General features: G+C 44.3%; 1 protein-coding gene across 2 annotated transcripts in view; it reads left to right on the forward strand.

Moving 5' to 3' along the window:
* Nucleotides 1-22548, forward strand: part of aire (autoimmune regulator) — a 120227-nt gene that overhangs the window by 30301 nt on the left and 67378 nt on the right. For both annotated transcript variants that reach the window (XM_080185416.1, XM_080185415.1), the window contains exons 4-8: nucleotides 507-683; nucleotides 10240-10407; nucleotides 11211-11350; nucleotides 13618-13680; nucleotides 16005-16067. In XM_080185416.1, coding sequence (XP_080041542.1) covers nucleotides 507-683; nucleotides 10240-10407; nucleotides 11211-11350; nucleotides 13618-13680; nucleotides 16005-16067 — 611 coding nt within the window. The remainder of the gene's footprint in view (nucleotides 1-506; nucleotides 684-10239; nucleotides 10408-11210; nucleotides 11351-13617; nucleotides 13681-16004; nucleotides 16068-22548) is intronic.

A 22548-nucleotide genomic window follows, 5' to 3' on the forward strand; every position in this document is an offset into this window, starting at 1 on the left:
AATTGTATTATAAACTGTACACCGGGAGACTGTAGAACTGAGTATTAGACATGCTCGAAAAGACTGGGGGAGGATCCTAATGAGTTAGTTAAAATCCCTAAGAGTATCAGCAGGTTATATCCTGTGAGATTATTCAGCAGGTCATGAAAGACAATTGGTGAGAAGAATTAGACATTCAGAAGGTGTTTTTCGGCAGGTAAGATATTATGTTTGGAATAAGCTAGCTGGGGAGATGGTAGCTGTGTGTGTATGTTCATGCATATCCCTTGAATAAGGTTGCAAAGTAGTGGAAGCATTTCCAAATTAACAGTCTGCCAAAAGGCGATCAAAGCTGCTAGTTTTGGAATATTTAAGGAGCTAGATGAAGAATCGTAATTTAGAGATTCAGGTAGTGAATAATGTATTTTGCTTTTTGTGTCAGTGTCTGACTAAATGAGGGTGTGTTTTTTTTCCTCAGTCTGTTTACTACTATGCACTCACAATTATTTCCTCTGGCCCATCATCAGATTTTACTGAAGACAGAGATAACGGTAGACCTGCAACTGTTCCAGTTGGGAAGACTGAGTCATGTGTATCAAGGAAGAGAAAGCGTCCTGATGAAGAACATGCACATCACTCAGCCAGTGGAAGAACTCAAAAGGATGGCAAAGACCAAAGCCCAGAATGCAGCAAAGACCCAAACTGTGAGTTGCCAACCTTCTCACAAAGCCCTTACTCCACACACATTCTGCCTCTCTATCCATCTCCATTTCTATTTGTAATTTTGGGATAATTTATAGGATGATGCTAGACCGTAAATTTTACATTTCTTTGAAGGGCACTCAATGCCTGTGGAAAATCCAAACTATTCTCTCTGTCTCACATTCTGTAACTCTTTCTGTAAAAGTGCTGGATTCCCAAAAAATGATAACGAAGGACTTATAACAAACAATAGTTTATTCACCAACTAAGTAGTTACTTTGTGCTTGAACTCTACCCATGCTCCATGGAGAACTCCTGCGCTTTGCCATGTAACCTCTTAAGTAACCTTGTCATCACATTATCACATGACCACTCGATCTCCATCTTTCTCATTTAATAAGGACAACCGGTTGAGATGTAAGTGTGTGTGAACATAAACTGTGTGAACCTTTTAATAACATACAGATGAAACAGGGGAACAATACATAGCTATTTACATAAGGTGAGACATGGGTTGCATAGTTGCAGCTGGTGCATAATCCATTGTGTCGTTTTCAACTCCACACCCCAGTTTTGTTTTGTGAAGAAAAAAGATGAAGACCATTTGAAGACTAGTTTGTTACATAGTCCTGGAACCTTGTGTTAGGTTTGGTCATGTGCCCTCGGCCCATGATTATGGCAGTAATCTGTGCTAGACGGTCTAGTGTCCCAATGTGAATGACCTGGGGTGCTCCATCAGTGTACCTGATGGGTGCAGGACTTTCTGTGTAGGCCTCTGGAGGGCTTTCATTTCCACAGGTGTAGGAGCCTGTGTTACAGTCTGGTTGGTTGGAGTCTATGGCTTCTGTAGGTGCTGTCCCAATTCATGTAGTAGGTCATTCTGATTCCATACATGGTGACTATGGTCCAGGGCAACCACATAACCGTTCAGCTGTCGGGCATGGCTGTGTACCTCCATCACGTTGTCATCACCACAAATGGTCTGGTCCTGACTGTTTGACCAGGTGTTAAGAGCTGAGTCTGTGAGCATTGAGATCATAGTGCATTTTGTCTCTTGATCAGCATTCCATGAGGATTAAAGTTTGGGCTGGGAAAAGTCTTGGCAGTAGGAATTGTCCTTGTGTATCTGGAAAATAGTCACGGTGCTGATAAGGGCAGACCCTGTTGTGGCATGTTTCACAGGCTGAGGAGTGCAGCATAGCAATCTCAGGCACATTTCTCTAGAACATACTTGGCTGAGTGGACTGTTGGTCCGCCAGGTCATTGGACTATGGGAATCAGAACTGCTCATGATCTGCTCAAAGTCCCACATATGTGCAAAGTTTCTAATTTCAGTAGAGATGAATTGCAGAACTGTCCATCATCAGTTTCTGAGGGATGCCATGTGCAGCAAAGTATCTCTTGAGCTTGATGATGACTGTGTCAATTGGCATGTTTGGCAGGTAGTCAAGTTCAAACCATTCAGAATATGAGTCATTGAAGATCAAATGTTATTTACCATTCCATTCAAAGATGTCAGCTGCCATGAATACCATAAAAGGCCTGGTTCATTTGCTTGACTGCATTCCATTCTGGAGACTTTCCTCCCCATGTTGGGGGACATGGAAGGCCAGTATAATGATTCTTTGGCCCTGTGTTAGTTGCTTTCAACCCAGGGTGCCCCTGGTTGAAATTGTAGTACCACTGAAGTGAAGTGGAGTTAATGAACTGCTGGTCATATGACCTGAGGATAACAAGTCTCAATGTCAGTGAGGGCACTTGATGCAAAGGGTCTGCCATTCAGGATTTAGACTGCACTAAACCCAGGCTGGGAGGTATCTGTTGATAGAAGTACTAGAGCTCAAACGTCAAAGTATTGTAGTAGTGGAGGAGCTGCAAGTGCCTGCTTCAGCCTGTTGAAGACTGCTGTGTGGTGCTCCCGCCAACAACATTCAACATGCTGGTGAAGAGCTGATGAAGAGATCCAGTGATCTCATTGCAATATGGGATGAACTTGGAAAGATAACTTGTCATGCAAGGGAAGCGCTGTAAAGTGTGCTTGTACACATAGATGACATTCTGTCATATAGCCATTGTTTTGTATGGATCTGGCTTCATGCCATCAGCTGTAAGTCAGTGACCCACATAGGAAACCTAGCTGATCCTGAATCTGCATTTTAGTGTTAAATTTCAGCTGTATGGTCCTGATTCTTTCGAAGACCAGACGAAGATATGCATCGTGTTCTTGTAGAGTACAATCCCAGACCAGGGTGTCACTGAGAATGATTTTGCAATAATTGCTCCATGCACCATGGAAAAATTTCGCTGCCAGTGACGATCCCATAGGGGATATGCAGAAAACGATATCTGCATACTGGAGATATAAATGCAGTGAGTTTCAAAGATTCTTTACTTAATGGGATTTGCCAAAACCCACATTTTGCATGGAGCATGCTGAAAACCTTGGCATTGCGCCTATCTGCTATCACTCATTCCACTGTCTGCATAGTGTAATGAGATCTGAGCAGTGCCTTGTTTAAGTGAATTGGATCAATGCATATCCTGACTGTATCATCTTTCTTTACTGCAGCCACCCTTGCCGAAACCCATTCTGTGATCTTGTCTATGGGAGCTTTGACACCCTGGCCAGAATTCTACCTCTTCGCCTGCCATAGAATGGGAGTGGGCGAGGGGCGGGCAATGGAAATGTCCATCGACCTCTGGCGGGAATTTCCGTATCGCTTGAGCGAAGCCATAAAATCCTGCCCCCTGATGCTGCTCATTGACTACTTTCTGCTTCATGGCTATCAGTATTCTTCACAGAGCACAGTCTATTGGGCAACACATTACACTTTGCTCCAGTGTGTCTATTTTTACCTTAAGTTTTGAATTGTTGCAAATCATGTTCAGGGTGTTGATGCTGTCACAGTGGAGTGTTGTTGGCAGCTCATTGGTTGGGTTGCTGTGGCTGAACTCCAGCTGATTTATTTTGCTGATGCTCCTGACCTTGGAGGACCGACCGGCTGCAATATGGTTCTTCTCAAAAGAAAGCTGCTGCAATGTTGATCTGCAGAATTTTGCAAAATGATTCCACTTTCCACAATTATTGCAGCATTTATCAAACACCAAATACGCTGTTCTGTTCTGAGGGTGATGCTTACCACAATTGGGGCAGGGTGTGCATGGTAGTATACAAACCTCTATATCCCACCTAAACTCCTTGCTACTCTTGTCACACTGTTCATTTAGCATGCAGATGCTAATTGCTGTTTGCAATGTTAAATCTTTCCCTTGCAGCAGCTGCTTATGGATCATGTTGCTGTGGACCCCACAGACTGTGTGATCCCTGGCTAACTTATTAATAAATGCACATTTCTTTGCTAAGATTTTCAAAGTTGCTGTGTATGATTGTATCTATTTATCAGATCTTTGGTTTGTAGAGTTGAGCACATGCCTAACATACAACGTATAACATAGAACAGTACAGCAGAGTACAGGCCCTTTGGCCCTTGATGTTGTGCCGAGCTTTGTCCGAAACCAAGATCAAGCTATCCCACTCCCTTCCATTCTGGTGTGTTCCATGTGCCTATCCAATAACTGCTTGAAAGTTCCTAAAGTGTCCAACTCCATTATCACAGCAGGCAGTCCATTCCACACCCCAACCTCTCTCTAAGTAAAGAACCTACCTCGGACATCCTTCCTATATCTCCCACCATGAATCTTATAGTTATGCCCCCCTAGTAACAGCTATATCCACCTGACGAAATAGTCTCTGAACATCCACTCTATCCCCCTCATCATCTTATAAAACTCTATTAAGTCACCTCTCATCCTTCTCCGCTCTAAAGAGAAAAGTCCTAGTTCCCTCAACATTTCTTCATAAGACTGCCCTCCAAATCAGGCAGCATCCTGGTAAATCTCCTCTCCACTCTCTCCAATGCTTCCATATGCTTTTTATAGTGAGGTGACCAGAACTGCACACAATATTCCAAATCTGGTCTCACCAAGGTCCTGTACAATTGCAGCATAACCCCACGGCTCTTAAACTCAAACCCCCTGTTAAGAAACTCTAACACACTACAGGCCTTCTTCACTGCTCTATCCACTTGAGTGGCAACTTTCAGAGATTGTGGATATGAGCCCCAAGATCTCTCTGTTCCTCCACATTTTTCAGAACCCTGCCGTTGACCCTGTAATCCGCATTCAAATTTATCCTACCAAAATGAATCACCTCACACTTATCAGGGTTAAACTCCATTTGCCATTTTTCAGCCCAGCTCTGCAGCCTACAAAGCCCTCCACCTTATCCACTACTCCACCAATCTTGGTACCAACAGCAAATGTTCTGACCCATCCTTCAGCCCCCTCCTCCAAGTCATTGATAAGGAAGGAGGGTGGGGAGCGGATGCCTCAGCCTCTCAATCTGCATAACAGGTTTGAGGTTCTTGCTTCCAGTCTGGACGAGAACAAGGGAGGTGAGGTTGGTGAGCAAACTGCACACAGTACAGTGATGCAGACGCAGGACATAGGCAAAGAGAAGGTGAAAAGGAACGTAGTAGTAATTGGGGATAGTGGGGTGAAGGGTATTGACACTGTCCTTTGTCACAATGACAAAGTGCACAGAAGGGTGTGTTGTCTGCCTGGTGCTCGGGTCCGGGATGTCGCATCTGGGCTGCAGAGGAACCTGGAGTGGGAGGGTGAGAATCCGGTCGTTGTGGTACATGTGGGTGCCAACAACGTAGGCAAAATGCGAACTGAGGATCTGGGGAGGGAGTATGAAAAGCTGGGAATGGAATTAAAAAGTAGAACCGACAAGGTGGTTATCTCTGGGCTACTGCCTGAACCGAGTACAGATGGGCGTAAGGTTGATAAGATTAAGGAAGTGAATGGGTGGCTCAGGGATTGGTGTGGGAGGAATGGGCTCGAATTTATGGGGCATTGGCATCAGTATTGGGGTAGGTGGGACCTGTTCAGGTGGGATGGGGTTGGTCTGAACTGTGCTAGGACCAGAGTCCTGGCGAATCGTGTAAATAGGACTGTAGACAGGGCTTTAAACTAATCGGGGGGGGGGGTGCAAGGGTAGGTGACATTACGGGGTCTAAAGTTAAGGAGAGGGTACAGGTAAGGGAAGAGGCTGAGGATGTCCCAATAATAAAGGGAGTAGGGGGCGTGAGTATGGTTGGTGGCGTTCTGGCAAATAGGGTACAGGTGAAGGCTGGGATGAAGGCACTTTATCTGAATGCACGAAGCATTCGGAATAAAGTGGATGAGCTGGTGGCGCAGATCAGCACAAATGGATATGATCTGGTGGCCATTACTGAGATGTGGCTGCAAGGTGACAGGGACTGGGAGTTGAATGTCCAGGGGTATCAAGTGTTTAGGAAGGATAGGCGGGAGGAAAAAGGGGGGGGGGGGAGCGTAGCTCTGCTGATTAAGGATAGCATCAGGGTGGTAGCAAGGGATGATATAGGAACCAAAGAGCAGAAAGTGGAATCGTTGTGGGTGGAGATTAGGAACAGCAAAGGGAGGAAGACGCTGGTGGGTGTCGTCTATAGGCCCCCGAATAATGATCTGGAGGTTGGGCGGGCTGTTAACGCACAAATAAGTGCGGCGTGCAGGAATGGAACAGCGATACTTATGGGGGATTTCAATCTGCATATTGATTGGTCGACCCATGTTGGACGCGGTGGGCTCAAGGAGGAGTTCTTGGAATGCTGCCGGGATAGTTTCTTCAAACAGTGTGTGTTGGAGCCGACGAGAGAGCGAGCTATCTTGGATCTGGTGTTATGTAATGAGGCGGGTAGAATTAGGGACCTTGCGGTGAAGGATCCTCTTGGGAAGAGTGATCATTGTATGGTGGAGTTTCTGGTGCAGATGGAGGAGGAGAAAGTGGGTTCCCGGACACGCATCCTTTGTTTGAACAGAGGGGAGTACGGTAGGATAAGAGCAGAATTGGCGAATGTTGACTGGGGGAGCGCGTTGGAAGGTAGGTCTGCTGAGGAACAGTGGAGGATCTTTAAGGAGATCTTTCTTGGTGCTCAGCAGAAATTTATTCTGATGGTTAAAAAGGACAGTAGGAGGAGCGGTAATAAGCCGTGGATAACGAAGGAAGTGAAGGGAAGTGTTAAATTGAAAGCGGAGGCGTTTAGAGTAGCTAAGAGTAGTGGGCAAGAAGAGGATTGGAGAGGTTTAAATGTCAACAAAGATTGACAAAGAAGTTGATAAAGAAGGGTAGGAGAAACTATGGAGCTGGGCTAGCGCTTAATATAAAAAAGGATAGCAAGAGTTTTTATAAATATATAAAAAGGAAGAGGCTGGCTAGGGTGAACGTTGGACCCTTAGAGGATGAGAGGGGGGACTTAGTGGTAGGGGATGGGGAAATGGCTGAGGTCTTGAATAACTTTTTTGTTTCGGTCTTCACGGAGGAGGACGTGAATAATTTGCCGGGTGTTAGCGATGGAAAGGTGGTAGGACTGGAGGGTCTCAGTGACATTATTGTTACTAGAGAGGCGGTGCTCGACAGACTGGAGGGACTGATTGTGGACAAGTCCCCAGGACCGGATGGAATGCATCCGAGGGTTCTGAAAGAAATGGCGGAGGTGATAGTGGATGCCTTGGTGGTTATTTTCCAAACGTCGCTGGATTCCGGGGAAGTGCCGGAAGATTGGAAAACGGCTAATGTTACGCTGTTGTTTAAGAAGGGTGGCAGGCAAAAGGCGGGGAATTATAGGCCGGTTAGTTTAATGTCTGTTGTAGGTAAAATGTTAGAATCCATCATCAAGGAGGAAATAGCGAGGCATCTTGAGGGGAATTGCTTGATAGAGCAGACACAGCACGGTTTCGTTAAGGGGAAGTCGTGTCTGACAAATTTATTGGCCTTGGATGTGTCTAGGTCGGTGGATAGAGGAGAGCTGGTGGATGTGGTCTTTCTTGATTTTCAGAAGGCGTTTGACAAGGTACCTCACAAGAGGTTATTGCAGAAGGTAAGGGGGCATGGAGTTGGGGGTAGGGTGTTAGCGTGAATAGAGGATTGGTTGTCAAATAGGAGGCAGAGAGTGGGGGTTAATGGGTGCTATTCGAATTGGCGGTTGGTGACTAGTGGAGTGCCCCGGGGGTCGGTGCTGGGGCCTCAGCTATTTACCATTTGTATAGATGATCTGGAGGAGGGAACCGAGTGTATGGTGTCGAAATTTGCTGATGACACCGAGATTGGTGGAACGGCAAATTGCACGGAGGGTATGGAGAGTCTGCAGAAGGATCTAGATAGGCTGGGCGAATGGGCCAGGAACTGGCAAATGGAATTTAATGTTGGCAAGTGTGAGGTGGTCCACTTTGGTAGGAATAATGGTAGGAAGGACTATTACTTACGTGGCGAAAAACTGCAGCAGGTGACGGTGCAGAGGGACCTCGGGGTCCTTGTGCATGAGTTGCAAAAACCCAGCCTGCAGGTGCAGCAGGTGGTCAGGAAGGCAAATGGGATGCTGGCCTTCAAAGCGAGGGGGATTGAATATAAAAGTAGGGAGGTCTTACTGCAGCTGTATAGGGCACTGGTGAGGCCGCAGCTGGAGTACTGTGTGCAGTTTTGGTCGCGGCATTTACGCAAGGATATTTTGGCCTTGGAGGGAGTGCAGAGGCGGTTTACTAGGCTGATACCGGAGTTGAGGGGGTTGAGCTATGAGGAGAGGCTGAATAAACTAGGCTTGTACTCGTTAGAGTTTAGAAGAATGAGGGGAGATCTCATTGCGACGTATAAGACGATGAATGGGATGGATAGGGTAGAGGTGGAGAGACTCTTCCCACTCAGAAAGGACAGTAGGACTAGGGGGCACAGCCTCAAGATAAAGGGGGGGGGTGGTTTAGAACGGAGTTGAGGAGGAACTTCTTCACTCAAAGGGTGGTGAATCTCTGGAATTCTCTGCCCATTGAAGTGGTGGAGGCTGCCTCACTAAATATTTTTAAGACGCGGGTTGATGGGTTTTTGATAAGCGAGGGGATTAAGGGTTATGGGGAGAGGGCGGGAATGTGGAACTGAGCCACGACAGATCAGCCATGATCTTACTGAATGGCGGGGCAGGCTCGGAGGGCTAGATGGCCTACTCCTGCTCCTATTTCTTATGTTCTTATTTCTTATGTTCTTATGTTCCTATAACACTCACAAATAGCAGAGGACCCAGCACTGATCCCTGGTCTCCAGTCTGAAAACTTTCCATCCACCACCACCCTCTGAGTTACTTATCCAGTTACTTATCCAATTGGTCAAATTTCCCTTTATCCCAGACCTCTTTACTTTCTTCTTGAGCCTACCATGGGGAACCTTATCAAACGCCTTACTAAAATCCATGTATACAACATCAACTGCTCCAGCTTCATCAACACACTTAGTTACTTCCTCAAAGAATTCAATTAGATTTGTGAGGTAAGACTTACCCTTCATAAATCCGTGCTGACTATCCCGCATTAGGCTGCATCTTTCCAAATGGTCATAAATCCTATCGCTCAGGACCTCTTCCATTAACTTACCTGTCGAATATTATGTTCTGCATTGGCAAGCAAATGTTGTCACTCTTTTTTAGAATTATCTTGGTGTCCTCTTTCTCTTCCTGCACTTGAAGCACAAACGACTCAAACTTCCCAATGGCCTTGTGGCCCACTAGATTTAGGAAAGTGTAAGTGTACCTTTTTTGATATTTCTGATAATCTGATACCACAGTAGATACACCACTCCTTTCCAAACCTGGTCCAGTTATCTGCAGTGTTTTCATTGAATATAAGCAAGTCAAAGCGGTGCCACACTGCCAAATCCTAACACTGTATACAAGTGTTGGGTCCCCAAGACTAGTGACCAGGGTCTTTCAACAAAACAATACTTTATTTAGTAGTTGAGCCGCTACATCTTGTTTGTACTCTGCCCGCAGTCCGGGAAAATCCCCAAAAATTCCATCACGTTATCTCTGAAGTCATCATGTCAGCACATGGCCACTTGGTTTACGCTCATTTTCCCTATTTCTTCCCCCTATGGCTCTGTCTCTGTTTTCCTCTGTTTCTCTGTCTCTTTACCTTTCATTGTTTTGCATCATTCTCTATCTCCAATGCTTCCTACCTCTGAATCTCCCTTCACCTTGAGCATAGATTCACGAGTCATTAATGGTTGTAGCAAAAGTTGCCAAATAATCCTTGATCTGAGTTGGAAAAGCAAGGAGCTGATGCTGAACGTATACCAGATCTTAGGCTGCACTTGGAGAACTGGCTCTATGTGCCCTAATCATCACAGAAAGCAGTGTCGGCACAGTGTAGAGTCACTCGGAAGTCATCAGAGGTCAGAAAGTTCCACTGCTAAAGACAGGCTGGAGAGGTTTTTTTTCAGTGGATAGCCTTTGCATCAAATACCAAGTTTTCGATTCTTGCCTCTGTCTCAGCTGCCCTCCATTTCTTCATTTGAAAGTGAGAGAATTGGAATAAACTAATTGAATTAAGTGGAGAAAAGACTATCATAGATTTGTTGGGCTGTGTCTGTGCTGGTATTTTCTGTAATTCCACTAGTCTTGATTAAAATTTCTGGTTATTATCCTTTCTGCTCAGGGAAAAGGAATATGAAACAGCACCTGATGGAAAAAGAAGATGGCAAACCAAACGTTACAGAAACCAAAAAGCGTCCTTCTGTGCAAAATGAAGATTTTGACTCCAATGAACTGCCAGTCTCTTGTGGTGACGTCATTGGAGTATTGGACAAGAGAAAACTAGAACTTGGTATTTACTTCATCTTTTGGGTGTTTTCTAACCACTTTCCCCTTGGTTATTTCAGCTCTTTGGTATTGCCCATCACTCTCCTGGTAGATCCCGAATCCACAATCATTCACCAGTGCTCTTATCTTAACAATAAGATCTAAATGAGTGGCCAATTAATAACAACCTACCCTCTTTTCCAACTTGTGCACCTTCATGTGATTTCACTTTGATCTTTTTGAAACTGTGCATGAGCACATCATCATTAAAAGAGTGTGGGGGCAATTTTCCCCAAAAAAACGAAATGCCCAACAGTTGGAAATACGGGAGTTTTTCTTCCCCTTACATTTACCTAACATTATTTACACCCTCTGGAGGAACCAAAATACCTTGCAGTGAATTAATTAGGCGTTCAACTATGGTCATTATTTTGTAGGTAAACCAGGAGTTGATTGTTTGAGGAACCTTTGTATGAATAAACAATTAGGAAAATCCACCAGCATTCTGTAACTCTTGGTGGTTTTGGATTAGATGATAACAATAGTACCATGAAACTAAGACCAATTTTCATTTACAGATTTAAAAAAAAATTGAATTTCACCAGCTGCTTTGATCTCTGACCCCTAGGGCATCAACCTGGGTTTCAGTATTACTCATCAAATGACATTACCACTATGTCCCCCACCCCTCCCACTACATATTGTATAATAATTTTGTGCTTATATTATTACTCTTCTACCCTGTATCCTATGTTATGCAATGATCCTGCACTGTGTTGTGTCATTGTTCTTTCCCTCATATGTTTGACCTGATCTCTGTTTATTTAGGAAGCAAGACAGCGTGTATAAGATCCGGAAATGAATGGTATACACCAAGACAGTTTGAAGTGAAGGGTGGCCGAGACAAAAGCAAGAATTGGAAACTCAGTATTCGATGCAAAGGCTTTCCATTATCCAAGTTGTTGGAGGTACATCCTGTGTTACATTTTCCAATATGTGAGTGCTGGTTGTGTGTGCAGAACCTCACTCATTGCAGCCAAAGTATCCCACATACCAGGATAAACTTGATAATGCTGAAAGTGTGGGAGAAATAAGGAGGAACAAGAAATGAGGAAGATAGAAGTTCAAGGATGTATTCTGTATCTAATCCCTTGCTTACTGCACTGATTGTGTCTATGGTCTAGTTGGAGCTTTGCTATGCATCTAATTCCTTCTGGGCATGTATGGGGTAGTACCTCTGGTGGGGGAACATGTTGTGTCCTTTCAGGGTGGTTTGTCCACTCTTTGTCCCCACTTGGCACTCAGCTCTCACCTGTAGCTCCCCGTAGCTGTTTGCATGCGACAGTGGCCATACCCCGGGCAACAGTTTTGACAAGCCGGCTAAACCGGGTGAGGGTAGCCAACGGTCTCAACCCTCAGTGAGATAGGGAGACATCTATCTCAGCACGTGAAGACAGACTCCAGCGGATTGAGCGGACAAGACCAATGGAAGGTCCAGCGGTCAAAAAGGCGGTCTCTGCCAGTGTCATGGAACACAGAGAGCAGGACAAGACACAGACTACGTCCTGGTCATCCACTGCGCCTAGTCCCACCTCCAGCCGTCTTGACTCTTGTCTTGCCACTGGATCTAGATGGGAATTGGGAAGAGAGAGAGGCTGACACTGCGCAACTCTCCCTCACTATAATCCAAATCAAGCGCTAGTCTCGACACCATCATCATCATCATCATCACCAGTGTCCTGTTCAACCCTTGAAGTCCTGTGGTGATGGGTGAGCGACGAAGCATTAGGTGTGGATACACTGGGAGCTGTAGTCACAGACCTGCACTCAGGCGGCTCAGGTCTAATGGTCGTTTTCTGCTGACTAAAGCAGCAGTGAAACTCGGTGTCTACCTGGGCGACTGAGCAGTCCTCTTCAGGAACGCACTGCTCACCTCCGTAGAATGAGGAAGGCCCTAAACATTGCCTGCTCAATAAGTGGAGATTCATCAGGATGTTACCTGGGCTGGAGTGTTTCCGCTATCAAGAGAGATTGGATAGACGGGTATTGTTTTCCTTGGAGCAGGAAAGACTGAGGTGTATAAGATTATGAAGGGCATAGATGTAATGGATAGGAAGGAATTTTTTCCCTCAGCAGAGGGGTCATTACAAGGGGGCATAGATTTAAATTAAGGGGCTGGAGGTTTACAGGAGATGTGAGGAAAATCTCACGTAGTGCAATAGGTGCCTGATGGCCAGCATGGACATGATGGGTTGAAGGGTCTCTTTCCGTGCTGTAAAACTCTATGACTCAATGAGCGGAATTCTCCCAGAAAGTCTAAGTGCCATAACGGCAAGAATAATTATTCATCCATGAGTTAAAAAGGGTGTTAGACAGGATATACCTGTCCACATATTTGCTCAATATGCCAGCAGAAATAGTTAGGAGAGAGACGAATAAGACCATTTGAAATGTAAGGATATGGGTGAATATGATGTATCTTGTGGATTGCCAAACAGACAAAAAAAGGGTGCTTGAGAAAGTTGCTGTTAAGGGGAACCAATTTGAGGCAGAGATATTCAGGGAGGTACATTTTGGACATGCGGACTGAACAGAAGGGTGTATCAGACAAAATACCTGGAAAACATGCATATGGAAGACCCACAATGACGTGGATGGATCATATTAGACCATGAATGAGCCTTTCTATGGGACTGGCAGTGAGGGCAGCAGAGAGTAGGAATCAGCGGAGAAAAATTGTTCATAGTGCGGCCAATCATCAAGGTGAGGACAGGTCAAGACAGATACATCCTCTATTTTGTTGCGTTCAAATGAACTTATTGTGAACCCCCTTCTTGGGTATCAATTTTATCCTCATCTCTTTATGGTCTTGCATTCCTACTTAGTTTGTTCTCGCTTTTTAGTAGGTTATTTCTCTCCTAAACTGTAGTGATCACAGCTTCAAATATTTCCCACTGTTGTTCTATCTCTGCTTAAAATTGTTCTGTTTATGGGAGGGGTTAATCCATATCTGACCTGACCTGAAGAGTGTTTGGTGGAAGATTATAGAAGGAGCTTTATTCTTTATCTAACCTGTACTGTGCCTGATCTAGGTGTTAAAAATGGTCACAGCGTAACTTTTCGGTCCCATTTTACTGCCACCCCTCTTCCTGAATATAAATAGACAGATTGAAATGTGTTTATAATTACAATTGGAAATGTCTCTTTCTATTGACCCATTTTCTTTCACTTGCAGTGGAAATATTTGGTTTGTGAAAGTCCAAACAAGAAGGAGAAAGTTAAAGCAGAAGGTACTTTGGTAAGAAATCCCTGAATTTGGTATTTACTTTGGAGGCAAAGGAGGTTGTAGCTACACAGAATATAAAGGAGCCAAACAAACCTATTGCATGGACTTTAAAGTGTAGTTCGTGATCCTGAGGCAGGAAGTGGACGACACTTTTGCTGATGTGCCAGGAACTGCAGAATGTAGATTTTAAATGTATGTTGCAGGCACATCTCCTCGGATTCGGGATTATTGACCATTTTTGCTAATAGGCTCAAACACAGACACTGGAAACAGGAGTAGACCATTCAGCCCTTCGAGCCTGCTCCACCATTCATTTTGATCATGGCTGATCATTGAATTCAATATCCTATTCCTCCATTTCCACATATCTCTTGATCCCATTAGCCCCAAGAACTTTATCGAATTTTTTCTTGAAATCAGATGTTTTGGCCTCAGCAACTTTCTGTGGTAGTGAATTCAACACATTTACCACCCTCTGGGTGAAGAAATTTCTCCCCACCTCAGTTCTAAAAGGTTTACCACTTATCCTCAAACTATGACCCCTAGTTCTGGACTTCCCCCCCATTGGAAACATTCTTTCTGAATCTACCCTGTCTAACCCTGTTATAATTTTATAAATTTCTATGACTTCCCCTCTCACTCTTCTAAACGTTAGTGAATAACCGACTTAGGGTCCCTTCATATGACAGACCTGCTATCCCAGGAATCAGCCTGATAAACATTCGGTGCACTTCCTCTATAGCAAGACCATCCTTCCTCAGACAAGGACACCAGAACACTAATACTCTGGGGACTGTTTGCAGTCCCAGTCCTGTCCGCTGCAGCTTCTCAACAGTGACAGGAAAGCTGCAGGCCAATTGTAATAATCTTGCCGAGGCCAGTATACTGTTCATCATCACCCTTCGTAGATATCTTCAACCTCTCTTTACAATAATCTGAGGTCACTATCTGCTTCAAGGTGACCATCATCCCTGTACCTAAGAAAAGCCAAGCAGCGTGCCTTAGCGACTATCGGCCGATGGCTCTGACATCCATCATTATGAAGTATTTCGAATCATGGCACAAATCAATTCCAGCCTCCAGACTACCTGGATCCATTACAGTTTGCCTACTGCTGTAACATGTCCACAGCAGACGCCATCTCCTTGGCCCTGCACTCAACCCTGGAACACCTAGATAACAAAGACACCTATGTCAGACTCCTATTTATTGATTACAGCTCAGCCTTCAACACCATTATTCCCACAAAACTCATCTCCAAACACCATGGCCTGGATCTCGACACTTCCCTCTGCAACTGGATCTTGAACTTCTTAACTCATAGACCACCATCAGTAAGGATAAGCAATAACACTTCCTCCATGATCATCCTCAACACCTACTACTATAATCCTTGTACACCTATGACTGTGTGGCCAAATTCCCCTCCAATTTGATTTTCAAGTTTGCTGATGACACCACCATAGTGGGTTGAATCTCAAACAATATGGGATAGAGTACAGGAATGAGATAGAGAATCTGGTGAACTGGTGCGACAACAATAATCTCTTCCTCAATGTCAACAAAACGGAGGAGATTGTCATCGACTTCAGGAAGTGTAAAGGAGAACATGTCCCTATCTACATCAATGGAGATGAAGTGGAAAGGGTCAGGAGTTTCATGTTTTTAGGTGTCCAGATCACCAACAATCTGTCCTGATCCCCCCATGCCAACACAATAGTTAAGAAAGCCCACCAACACCTCTACTTTCATAGAAGACTAAGGAAATTTGGCATGACAGCTAGAACTCTCACCAACCTTTACAGATGCACCATAGAAAGCATTCTTTCTGGTTGTCATCACAGCTTGGTATGGCTCCTGCTCTGCCCAAGACCGCAAAGAACTACAAAAAGCCATGAATGTAGCCCATTCCATTACGCAAACCAACCCCCATCCATTGACTCTATATATACTTCCTGCTGCCTTGATGAAGTAGCCGGCATAACTAAGGACCCTATGCACTCCGGACATTCTCTCTTCCACTTTCTTCTGTCGGGAAAAAGATACAGAAGTCTGAAGTCACGTACCAACCGACTCAAGCACAGCTTCTTCCCTGCTGCTGTCAGACTTTTGAATGGACTTACCTTGCATTAAGTTGATCTTTCTCTGCACCCTAGTTATGACTGTAACACTACATTCTGCACTCTAGGTCTTAACACAGTAAATATTCACAGTGCAACTTTTCTGTCCCATTTTATTGCTGCTCCTTTTCCTGAATATGAATATTCAGGTAGAAATGTGTTTTAAATTATCATCGGAAATGTCTCTTTCTATTGACCATTTTCTTTCACTTGCAGTGGAAATATTTGGTGTATGAAAGTCCAAGTAAGAAGGGGAAAGTTATAGCAGAAAGTGCTGAGGTAAGAAATCCCCAAATTTGGTATTTACTTGGAATCAAAGGAGGTTGTAGCTACACAGTCAAACAAACAGGGATAGGTGTATATCGCAGGGCAAGAGTTATAGCTAGGGGAAAGGGAATTATGATGCGAAAAGGCGAGATTTAGGATGCATAGGATTTGGAAGGAAACTGCAGGGGATGGGCACAATTAAAATGTGGTTCATGTTCAAGGAACAGCTACTACGTGTCCTTGAAAAGTATGTACGTGTCAGGCAGGGAGGAAGTGGTTGAACGAGGGAACCGTGGTTTTTTAAAAAAGTTGAATCTCTTGTGAAGAGGAAGAAGGAGGCTTATGTAAATATGAGTCATGAAGGCTGAGTTAGGGCGCTCAAGAGTTACAAGTTAGCCAGGAAGGACCTAAAGAGAGAGCTAAGAAGAGTCAGGAGGGAAGGTGAGAAGTCTTTGGCAGGTAGGATCAAGGAAAACCCTAAAGCTTTCTATAGTATGTCAGTAATAAAAGAATGTCTAGGATAAGATTAGGGCCAGTCAAGGACAGCATTGGAAAGTTGTGCATGGAGTTCGAAGAGATAGGAGAGGCGCTAAATGAATATTTTTCGTCAGTATTCACACAGGAAAAAGGCAATGTTGTCGAGGAGAATACTGAGATACAGGCTAATAGACTAGATGGGATTGACATTCATAAGGAGGAGGTGTTAGCAATTCTGGACAGTGTGAAAATAGATAAATCCCCAGGCTGGATGGGATTTATCCAAGGATTCTCTGGGAAGCTAGGGAGGAGTTTGCAGAGCCTTTGGCTTTGATCTTTATGTTGTCATTGTCTACAGGAATAGTGCCAGAAGACTGGAGGATAGCAAATGTTGTCCCCTTGTTCAAGAAGGCGAGTAGAGACAACCCTGGTAATTATAGGCCAGTGAGTCTTACTTCTGTTGTGGGCAAAGTTTTGGAAGGGATTATAAGAATAGGATTTATAATCATCTAGAAAGGAATAATTTGATTAGGGATAGTCAACATGTGAAGGGTAGGTTGTGCCTCACAAACCTTATTGAGTTCTTTGAAAAGGTGACCAAAGAGGTGGATGAGGGTAAAGTTGTTGATGTGGTGTGTATGGATTTCAGTAAAGCATTTGAAAAGGTTCCCCAAGGTAAGCTATTGCAGAAGATACGGAGGCATGGGAATGAGAGTGATTTAGCGGTTTGGATCAGAAATTGGCTAGCTGAGAGAAGACAGAGGGTGGTGTTGATGGGAAATGTTCATCCTGGAGTTCAGTTATTAGTGGTGTACCGCAAGGATCTGTTTTGGGGCCACTGCTATTTGTCATTTTTATAAATGACCTGGATGAGGGTGCAGAAGGATGAGTTAGTAAATCTGTGGATGACACTAAAGTCGGTGGAGTTGTGGACAGTGCGGAAGATGTTGCAGGTTACAGAGCGACATAGATAATCTGCAGAGCTGGGCTGAGAGGTGGCAAATGGAGTTTAATGTGGAAAAGTGTGAGATGATTCACCTTGGAAGGAGTGACAGGAATACAGAGTACTGGGCTAATGGTAAGATGCTTGTTAGTGTGGATGAGCAGAGAGATCTCGGTGTCCATGTGCGTAGAGCTCTGAAAGTTGGCACCCAGGTTGATAGGGTTGTTAAGAAGGCGTACGGTGTGTTAGCTTTTATTGGTAGAGGGATTGAGTTTCAGAACCAAGATGTCATGTTGCAGCTGTACAAAACTCTGGTGCAGTCACACTTGGAGTATTGTGTACAGTTCTGGTCACTGCATTATAGGAAGGATGTGGAAGCATTGGAAAGGGTGCAGAGGAGATTTACCAGGATGTTGCCTGGTATGGTTGAAGGTCTTATGAGGAAAAGCTAAGGGACTTGAGGCTGTTTTCGTTAGAGAGAAGATTAAGAGGTGACTTAATAGAGGCACATCAGATGATCAGAGGATTAGACAGGGTGGACAGTCAGAGCCTTTTTCCTCGGATGGAGATGCCTAGCACGAGGGGGCAGAGCTTTAAATTTAGAGGTAATAGATATAGGATAGATGTCAGAGTTGTGTTTTTTACTCAGAGTCGTAAGGGCATGGAATGCTCTACCTGCAACAGTAGTGGACTCGTCAACATTAAGGGCATTTAAATGGTCATTGGATAAACATATAGATGATATTAGAATAGTGTAGGTTAGATGGGCTTTAGATTGGTTTCATAGGTCGGCACAACATCGAGGGCTGAAGGGCCGGTACCGCGCTGTAATGTTCTATGTTCTATGTAAACCTATTGGATGGGCTTTAATAAGAAGAGGGACAGGAAATGGGCAACACTTTGGTTTGTGTGTCAGGATCTGCAATGCATGTAATCTGAGTGCAGATTTTAAATGTGTGTTGCTGGTATGTGTTCTACATGCAATAACATGAGCGGTGGCAGGTGGTGTGTGGCAGGCACAGAGAGGGGGCAATATGCTCAGCAGCCTATCTTCTGATGAGTTGCTGATGTCACAGACACAACGTGGTGTAGTGGTTGCAAAATAAAAATTGAAATATTGAAGGCACAACTGTGGTACAACCACTGAGACGTTGTATGGTGTGCACTTGTAAATAGATATCACCATCTTGGCAAAGTGAAACTCATATTAACACACACCTAATCTGCCAAATTTTCCACCTCCTATATATATTGAAGGAGAGACTCTGGAATATGCCAAGTAGTCACCTCTCTCAAAAAACCATCATTGACTGGGACACCCAGTACTAGAGCAGCTGCACCAGCTTCGCCTTCTCAAAATTATGCCAACAAGTGTTTGATACCAAAGACCCCCGCAAGTCAGCAAAAGTCCTAGTGTACAGAGCAGTTGCTGTCACTACATGCTTGTACTCCAGACAGACCTAGATTGTGTATCAATGCCATATAACAGAGCTAGAGAAATTTCATCAGGAGTGCCTCAGTCACACCTTTCTGATTCAATGGGATACCTATGGAGCAAATACTGGTCCTTCACAAGCATTCAGATCATCTCCTACAAAATCAACTTTGATGGACTGAACACTATACCTGGATGTTCAAAGGTCCTGTTTTCTCAACTCTCAAATGGTGAGTGTATCAGGAGAGGACAAAGAAAACACTTGAAGCTCACCTTGAAGCATGCAGCAGTGACACGAATGAATGGTGGATTTTTTTATCAATTGTTCAAAATGATGATAACTTGTCCATCAAGCCACGTCTTATTTTGACTCACAATGTCTTAATGATGAGGCAGAGTGGCATTAGAGAAGGAAAGAAGAAGAAAATCGTACATTTCTGTTCCAGACCATGTGGCATATCCTTCCCCATGCGAGTTGAGCCTGCTCAGCCAGATGAAGACCATGGGACAAAGCTGACAAGTACATTGTGCATTAGAACTTGTACACATAAGTAATTGTCCCTTAAAGCTGGTACACACAATTTGTTGTGCTTTAGAGCTGGTTTCCACAAATAATTGTGCATTAGAGCTAGGCTGCACAAACTAACCATGCATATTCAAAACAATTAGGCAAGAAGTACTCATGTTTATTTTAAAATCATTAGGAAAGTGAATAATGTACAGTTAATGTTCTTATAAATAGAAAAGGAGTTGGAACAAGTCAACTTTACACCAGTAAGAAAAAAAATTGGGATCCTTAAGCAAAGATGCTATTGAGAAACATATAAAAGCTGAAAGCATAATGAGTCACTCAGCATGAATTCCAAAACAGAAGGTGTGACTAACCTCATTGAATTATAGGAACATGGGACCTTGGAGCAGGAGTAGGCCAGTCAGCCCTTCAAGCTTGCTCCACCATTCATTAAGATTGTGGCTGATCTCTGTGACTTTCTGCCACGGGAAAGGTCATCACCAGGATCTTCCTCAACCACCCCTCTCAGTAGCTGAAGGACTCCTCCCTGAGTCCCTGTATGGTTTCTGCCCATCAAGAGGCACAATGAACGTGACCGTCAGCGTGCAACAAATGCAGAAAAAGTGCAGGGAGCAGCATCAACCTCTGGACGTGGCCTTTTCCAACCTCGCAAAGCCTTTGACCCTGTCAACCGTGAGGGATTGTGGAACATCCTCCTCAAATTCGGCCACCCTCAGAAATTTATCACCATTCTCCACCTGTTCCATGATGACATGCAAGCCATGATCCTCACCAATGGAACCACAGCTCCAATACTTGTGCAAACTGTGGTCAAATAGGGATGCATCATCGCACCAACACTCTTTCCATTTTCCTCGCAGCAATGCTCCACCCCATCACCCTGAAGCTCTCCGCTGAACAAGTGGGAAACTGATCAACCTCCGACGTCTCCAGGCCAGAACCAAGACCACCCCAATTTCTGTTATCGAGCTGCAGTATGAAAATGATGCCTGTGTGTGCGCGTGCACAGTCAGAGGCCAAGCTACAAAACACTATCGACACATTCACTTCTTCTTCCTCTTTGGCAATCCCTCAGGATCGAGGATGATTTGCTTCCACTCTGGGGAGGTTGGTTCTCTGGTGGCTGAATAGTCCAATCCTGGAGCCACAGACTCTGCCACAGGTTTGGTAGGTGATGAGGAGGGTGGGTCAATCTGGATTCTGTGCTCTCTTACTGCGTTGTCTTCCAGTCTGAGGCCCATTCTCCCATATATGCGTCGATAGTGTTATGTGATAGTGAAGGCTGATCTAGTTGTGCTCTCAACTCCAGGTTCAAGTAGCAAAATAGAGGGCATCGTCTCAAAAATCAAAAATAGGGAGTTAAAGATCATTACTCAGATTGACAAATGGTGGCACAAGGTTTGGTGCTGACATTATTGTCACCATTTAAATAAGTTATTTGGACTTGGCAATTGGAAGTACCATTTTAAAATTTTCAAATGACAAAGTTTGTTTATTTGAGGTGTAGTTAAGACTAAGGAGGACTGTGACAGCGCAGGATGACATTGTACACCATAATTCACAATAATTAACTTGGAGATAGATAAATGTGAGGCAATATATTATGATGGGAAGAATTGGAGAACACATACACCTGAAAAAATAAGTATCTTAATGGGGTATAGGGAATAGTATGATCTGAGATGCAGAAATGCCAACCATGAAGGCACACATTAAATTAAAGCAAATGACAACAAACAAAGAAAATTACAGCACAAAAACAGGCCCTTCAATCCTCCAAGCCATGCTGACCAACTGAATTAAAACCCCCTACCCTTCCAGGGACCATAACCCTCTATTCCCATCCTATTCATGTATTTGTCCAGACGCCCCTTAAAACTCACAATCGTATCTGCTTCCACTACCTCCCTGATAGCAAGTTCCAGTACCCACCACCCTCTGTGTAAAGAAAAAACTTGCCTTGTACATCTCCTTTAAACCTTGCCCCTCGCACCTTAGCCCTTTGCCCCCTGGTAATTGACTCTTCCACTCTGGGAAAAAGCTTCTGACTATCCACTCTATCCATGCCCCTCAAAATCTTGTAGTTTTCTATCAGGTCGTCCCTCAACCTCTGCCGTTCCAGTAAGAACAAACCAAGTTTCTCCAACCTCTCCTCATAGCTAATGCCCTCCATACCAGGCAACATCCTGGTAAATCTTTTCTGTACCCTCTCCAAAGCCTCCACATCTTTTTGGTAGTGTGGTGACCAGAATTGAACTATATTCCAAGTGTGGCCCAACTAAGGTTCTATAAAGCTGCAACATGACTTGCCAATTTTTAATCTCAATATCCCAGCCGATGAAGGTAAAATGCCATATGCCTTCTTGACTACCTTCTCCACCTGCGTTGCCACTTTCAGTGACCTGCGTACCTGTATACCCAGATCCTTCTGCCTATCAATATTCTTAAGGGTTCTGCCATTTACTGTATATTTCCTATCTGTATTAGACCTTCCAAAATGCATTACCTCACATTTGTCCAAATTAAACTCCATCTGCCATCTCTCTGCTCAAGCCTCCAACTGATCTACATCCTGCTGTACCCTCTGATGGTCTTCATCGCTATCCCCAAATCCACCAACCTTTGTGTCATCCACAAACTTGCTAATCAAACCAGTTACATTTCTCTCCAAATCATTTATATATATATTACAAACAGCAAAGGTCCCAGCTCTGATCCCTGAGGAATGCCACTTGTCACAGCCCTCCATTCAAAAATGCACCCTTCCACTGCTACCCTCTCTCTTCTATGACTGAGCCAGTTCTGTATCCACCTTGCTAGCTCACCTCTGATCCTATGTGACTTCACCTTCTGCACCAGTCGCTATGAGGGACCTTGTCAAAGGCCTTACTGATGTCCGTGTAGACAACATCCACTGCCCTATCCTCATCAATCATCTTCGTCACTTCCTCAAAAAACTCGATCAAGTTAGTGAGACATGATCTCCCCTTCACAAAACCATGTTGCTTCTCGCTAATACGTCCACTTACTTCCAAGTGGGAAATAAATGGAGTAAACCCTGTCTCGAAGAATCCTCTCCAATAATTTCTCTACCACTGATGTAAGG

This window comes from Carcharhinus amblyrhynchos, chromosome 3 (assembly GCF_965287045.1).
Source record: "Carcharhinus amblyrhynchos chromosome 3, sCarAmb.v2.hapA, whole genome shotgun sequence".
NCBI classification, from domain to species: domain Eukaryota; kingdom Metazoa; phylum Chordata; class Chondrichthyes; order Carcharhiniformes; family Carcharhinidae; genus Carcharhinus; species Carcharhinus amblyrhynchos.